Consider the following 6,207-nt stretch of genomic DNA (forward strand, 5'->3'; position numbering starts at 1 on the left):
TCCTCAGAAGCGCCCTGCGCGTCACCCAGTGCAGCGGTGCTCTGAGCACCAAGCTGACACGTGCGTGGTATGAAACCAAAAGAGGAGATACAGCGAGGCCAGGGCTCAGCCCTGCCACCAAAACACCCAGGTGCTCCTCCCAGCGCCAGCGCTCCTGAAGTTATTGAACAAACCGCGACTTGCTGGGCTGACAGACGACGTCCGAGCACAAAGGAAGGGGGTAACAAATGTACTTTTAATAGAAAACAATCGGTTCAGCAATATACATTAAACAACATAGATAAACAAAGATAAGTTAAAATGGAATGAAGGAGATTCATTTCTTGGCCTAAGATGAGGAGTTGCTCAGCAGAAGCCCCAGCCAGCCCTTTCCCAGCCCTCACAGACAAGAAGTCCATGTTCCGGTCCCACCTGGAAGCCCACCAGGCAACAGCACACATCTGAAAGGCTGAAAAGCTCCATGTGGGCTCTCCTGGCATGTTTCCCTTCAGCACCTGACAAAATAACCTGCACCATCTTCCTTTGTACAGAAGGGCTGCATAAGGGGTTGACTGGACCTACAAGTGGTCACCTTTCTGGTTATCCAGGTGGATATTATGATTTTGCTCAAGATTAGAAGCTCACTGCCTTTTTCAGATGGTATTTTTGCCATTTAGTTGTATTACACTCAGGCATACAGCAGGTGAGAACAATGGTAACTCTCAAATTCACTGTAACATTTTATTTTTCAAGTCAGCTATTTCAATTTGGTGAAATTCCTGTCCACTTCAGAAGCTTTATTTATATCTGTGCTAACAGGCCTAAGTCAGAACCTTTTCCAGCTCAGCCTTGGACACCCGAAACATAACATTCATTGGAAAATAATCAGTAAAAAAAAAATAATTGTCAAAGCAATACACAAGCTGTCATGCCACAAACATATCTAACACAAGAGTCTGAAATCCAGCGCTGAAATTTTAGCAGGAATCTTTAACAGGAAAGACTACACTGAAAGCGGGGCAATGTGTGTTAAATAAGGATAATCAACCACTTTGGGTCCCTAAAAAAGCTCTGCAAACAACAAGGTAGCTATGTGTTTCTCTAAAAGAACTCTAAAAGAAGTTCATTAGCTCCTGTTACCTCAGTGCCTAGATTCTAATCATAAAATTACAAAGCAAAATCATACCAAGTTTACCTTCAACATAAATTTTCACAGATCACCAGCATGTAAGGCTGACTATTTGGAATGACATCTCATCTCCCTCCTCTCACCAAAATTCTTATAATGGAAAACAAGAACGTTCAGTAGCCTGCTACTTCAGCCAGGACTCACTTGTATTTGTTGTCTTTTCAGCTTTGTGGCTGGACATCCATAGGAAAAATATGCTTTCTCTCTTTATACATAGATCCTTATGTGGCAGTCAATTAAAAACAGCAGTTTATTTCTTATTTTCCTCTCACATGTAACGCATGGGATTTAAAACAAGAACAGCTAATAGGATTTCACTGGGGCAATTTCAAAAACACTTCAGGGAACGGTTAGCAACTCAGTTAACATCCACAGATCTGCTGAATCAAAGACCCTATTATACTACCAGGGTGTGGTACTGTCATACAGCATAGCAGAACTCCTAGGCAATTATAGTTCTGTTCACATGCAATTGATTGATCATGAACATGTCAAGATAATGAGGTTCATGTAGGAAGAAAACTGTCCTAGGCAGTCCAGCAAAGACCTATTTTTACATCTAACAGACAAATGTTTGACATTGCAGCTTGGTGGTCGGTCTGTACAACTTTCCTCTCCTGAGGTGAGTTGGTATTTTTTGTTCATTTGTTTAGAAAAAAGCACAGTGAGCTATGCTAGCAATAGGCTGCTGAGAACTCACAAACAGATTCACAATTTTAACAATTCTGTTTCTTCTCACTTTTTGATTAATGACACTTGTAAACAACAGGAGGTTGGGTGATTTTTTTTTTTGCCTTTTTTTTTTTTTTTTTGCTTGGCTGTTTTGCCCTATAATTGTCAAATTAAATTAACCACAATCACACAATGTATGTAAGGCAAGGTTTAGGACAACAGTGGCATGTTTTGCCAACATTCTCCAAAAGCAGCTACTTAGTTTGACAATCTGAACTGGAACAACAAAATACAGGGATTTCTTTCATTTAGAGCTTTCTTTAAAAACAGGAGCAACACAAACTGAGCTATATTAGCTATATTTGTTCTATATATATATATATATTTGGTTCTGCTGAAAGGAATTCTCTTTGCTCTCACCAGAAGGAACAATGGTAGCTTTGTAAATTTTTATGAAGGAGGTGAGAAGGACATCACCTTACTAAACAAATCATCCAGCAACACTTGCATTCTATTCTTCACATTTTTAGTGGGCAGACACAGTATTTAAATAAACCAAATTGGCAGCCTGGGACCTTGCTGTTCCAGCTCCCAAATGACTGGATTTAAGGCTCCTTTCAAGCATTCAAAAACAGGAAAGAATTTTAACTAAGGTTTCAACCTGTCAGATGTTAAAGGCATACAGACCAGAAAGCTTTAGTGTAAGTACTGCATTGAACTCTACAGCCATCATGGTACTTCCGAGCCGAAGAACAGAGTAAGTTCGTGGCAAAAGATAAAAGTAAAGAAATAGACACAGAGGTCTGTGAAAACATCTCCCATTTTGCTGTAGGTGTCCATAGAGCGACTGATCACTTCTGCAGGGATTCCAGACAGTAAAAGAGCAGCAGTTAGTACTGTCGTTTTCACCTTCTTCTCACTCTAGAAGGAAAAACAACAGTATGTTAGTTCTGCTACAATCCAGTTCTGCTTAACATCCCAGTTTCACACACCCAGGCACTTCCAGATTCACTGATAAGAATACCATGTTTGCACTGATTCTCTCCAGCCAGGATTCGCTCCAGGATTCACAGTACCTTACTTATCCTAGCTACAAATTCAAGCTGTGGAGGATCTGAGGAGCTGAATGAGAATCTAGTTAACAGCAGAAAAACTGCATCACAGATGTTATGCCCACTTCACAGTGGCAATCCAAGCAAGCTGTAGAGTTCTGGATTGAAGATAAGCACAAAGCTTCATGCACAAATATCTCATTTCTAGCTATCATTCAAACTAAAACCACAAATTGCAGAGCTCTTAAAGCCAAAACACCTCATTCCTTAATGATCACCCCCACAGATTTTGCCTAGGAATCACTTATGCCCAATGGCCGTTGATAGAGCTACCAGTAACCACAGAAGATCACTACCTAAAAGAAAAGCAAGCATCCTAAAGACATGAAAGATAAACTGGAATTTAAAAGTCAGATGCTTTTAATTAGCTTATAGCTAAATAAGCTGCTAGCCCACATTTTCACAGCAACTTTTAAAGAGATTTGGACTAAATCTGGGAATACTAACAGCTAGCATTAGCTATGAGCATTTGATAATTCTCAATCTTAGCACAGGCTTAAAACATTTGAAATTAATCCAATTGTGAAAATTTGATTTACCTTTGGAAAGTACTTGGATAGTCCCATGTATGCAAGTTGTAGAGTAAGAAATGGTGCAAATATCGACTGAAGGAACAGAAAAGAATATATTAAAATTCAGAAATAATATGCAAGAAAACAGAAATTTAATTATCAACAGTATTGTTGAACGCTACAAATGTAAGCAGACAAGTTAGGTGTCAGAAGTATTGTTCTACCTTGCTTGCTTTCAGTCTTATGCCTGAAATTGCATGACAGAGCAGTGTGTAAAAACAAGCCGAGTGCTCCAGAAGGTGGCAGGCTGTACCAGTCGTGCACTTCTGTAAGATGTGCCCACAGACACCTGCACTACTGAGGAACTATTTTTCTTAACAGGTTGATAAATGAGTAGGATCTGCATGTCACAAAACAAACGTTGCAGTTTTTACTCAGTTATTCTTTCGTAAAGAATAACAGTTGATTCAAACTTGCATAGGACTTAAGCACTAGTAATTATTCCAGTGTTGCTTCTCCTGAAAACACTAAGGACCAAAAGCATGCAACTCTCAGCTGTAACTTAGTGGCTCTTCTACATAACACAGATTCTGAGGTAGTTACCATCTCAAGGAATGCTAGAGTGGTTCTTTGGTGGTTTTTTTTTTTGTTTTTTTTGTGTTTTTTTTAGCTTTTACACAGTTGTCGGCAATGTAAAGAATGCCTGAAGTTCCCAACCCACTTAGCCCTACATAAACAGCTTTCAACCTGAGACAAACAACATTTGACATGAGCTGAGTCCTAAGCCTGCAGTTAACTAGCCAAACAGAATGAGATTGTTTGATTTCCTGAACTCACCAAGTATTTGCACACAAACGCCCTCACTGCAATGGCAAGCAGAGCACATCCCACTAATCTAAAAATGCGGAAAGAATCAAACTCCTCCACCGCATTCCCGTTCTCTTGGCTTGGCTTCTCACTCATCAGCTGGTTCCTCAGCTTCAGAGCTTCATCGAATCTGGATAAGTACTGCTCTAATCCATGCCTGGGTGGCCGTGCAGTGGCTTCGGATGGCAGCTCCCCTCTGTTACGGTGACGGAGCTCGCCTGTACCCTCACTGACAAGCTGTGGAGTTTTACTGAACAAGTCCTTATCCCCTTTGAGGTCTCCCAGGCTGCCTGCATGGTCAGCCGATCCGGACACGTTAGAGACAGAATCACCGAGCACGATTCTCTTAGAAACAGAAGGAAGAGGAAGGGAATTTGATTTATCTTGCTCGTGTTGAAGTTTCGATTCGACGTGACTTTCGTCATCTAAAGAAGAGAAAGAAAAACACGTAGTTACACACACGGAGCTCAGAACGGCATTTCAGCCCTGCCGGACCGAGGGTCAGCGCTGATGTCCAGACAGCCTGAAAGGCAACCGCCCGGCTACGAACGTGCAGGGAAACCCCTGAGGGCACGGACAGCTCCTGCCTCGCTGCGTTAGAAACCCGCTGAGCGATCGTCTGCTTGTACTGAGGAAAAGGGCCGGGAAGGGGCGGGGCCGGGATCCGCACACGGCGCCGCGGGGCTCACCCTTGCCCGCCGCGGGCCGGTGGAAGCCCATGATGCGGTTGATCCGTTCCTCCGAGTTCATCAGCAGCTTCCTCCGCCGCAGCTCCGCCCGCCGCTGGGAGGCCGAGAGCCCCGCGGGGTTCCCCGGGGACGCCGCTCCCGCCCCGCCGCCGTCCTCCATCCCCGGCAAAAAGAGGCCGCGCCGCCGCACAAAAAGGGGCTGAGCCGCTTCGACGCGCAGGCGCCGTCACCGCCCACTTCCAGGGTCCGAAGCCCGCGCCGCCACCTCGCGTAAGGGCAAAGAGAACGGGGAGAGCCGGCCGCCAACCCTTCTTTGACGGGACCGCGCCGAGGGCTGCGCCCTCAATTAAGATGGCCGCCCCGTAACCGGAAGTGACGTCACTGGGCGAGAGGAAAGGAGGCGGCCCGGTCCCCCATGGGGGTGGCGGGGCCCCGAGCTGGAGGCTGTGCGTGTACGCAGGGCTGCGCCCGCAGCCCGCCTGGATAACGCACCGAGCCTCGGGCACGAGGCTAACGCCCTTCTTATGGTAAAAAGAGATAAAGACACACCACACTGTGTTATGCAAACCGTTAGAGGAACGTTTCTAACCGAGGAAGTACTTACTGACACACAGGAACAGGAAGCGGAACGCCGTTAAACTGCAGCGAGCTCCTCTGACAGGAGCAGCTCCCACAGACCTCACCCGTGTTTAACTTCCAGCACGGCCCTGTTGGGTACAGAAGCACATCACACTTCTGCTTGTGTGACAAGATGTGGTAAAACTGGGTGACAGCGCCTTCTTTTAGCTGAGCGCTCCGTAGGTGACACGCAGTGCTGTGGAAGGACCTGAGAACCGAACCAAACACGGGCAGTGGCACGGATTCTTCTCATCGGTTCGACTGATTTCCTTCACCATCCCCAGCACTGCAGGACTCCATCAGACCGTGATGCCAGGAGCAGGGGCTGGGCCCTTCCCAAGGCCAGCGCTAGGAGGGCTGTGCAGCTGGAGCACTGAATGCAGCAGCAAATCTTTACAGAGAGAAAACTTAGTGCTGACAGGTCCAATCAGTAATATTTCTAAGATAGGGCTGTTAAATACGGAGTTCAAAGCACCAGGCTCACACATTAACTTAAAATGAACCAGAAGCAGCAATAAGAGCTCATAAAAAAAAAAAAAAAACCAACAAAACTGACAATGGAATGTATT

At 45.0% G+C, this 6,207-nt stretch overlaps 1 protein-coding gene across 1 annotated transcript; it reads right to left on the reverse strand.

Moving 5' to 3' along the window:
• Positions 1-216: 216 nt before the first annotated feature.
• On the reverse strand, positions 217-5,404 carry CAMLG (calcium modulating ligand). Its single transcript, XM_085236797.1, has 4 exons — positions 5,021-5,404; positions 4,302-4,756; positions 3,492-3,557; positions 217-2,761 (listed from the first exon to the last, which is right to left on the reverse strand). Exons 1-4 carry the CDS (start codon positions 5,178-5,180, stop codon positions 2,570-2,572), a joined length of 873 nt encoding a protein of 290 aa, XP_085092923.1. The 5' UTR covers positions 5,181-5,404; the 3' UTR covers positions 217-2,569.
• Positions 5,405-6,207: the final 803 nt, after the last annotated feature.

Source organism: Meleagris gallopavo, chromosome 15, assembly GCF_905368555.1.
Source record: "Meleagris gallopavo chromosome 15, MGAL_WU_HG_1.1, whole genome shotgun sequence".
Lineage (NCBI taxonomy): Eukaryota > Metazoa > Chordata > Aves > Galliformes > Phasianidae > Meleagris > Meleagris gallopavo.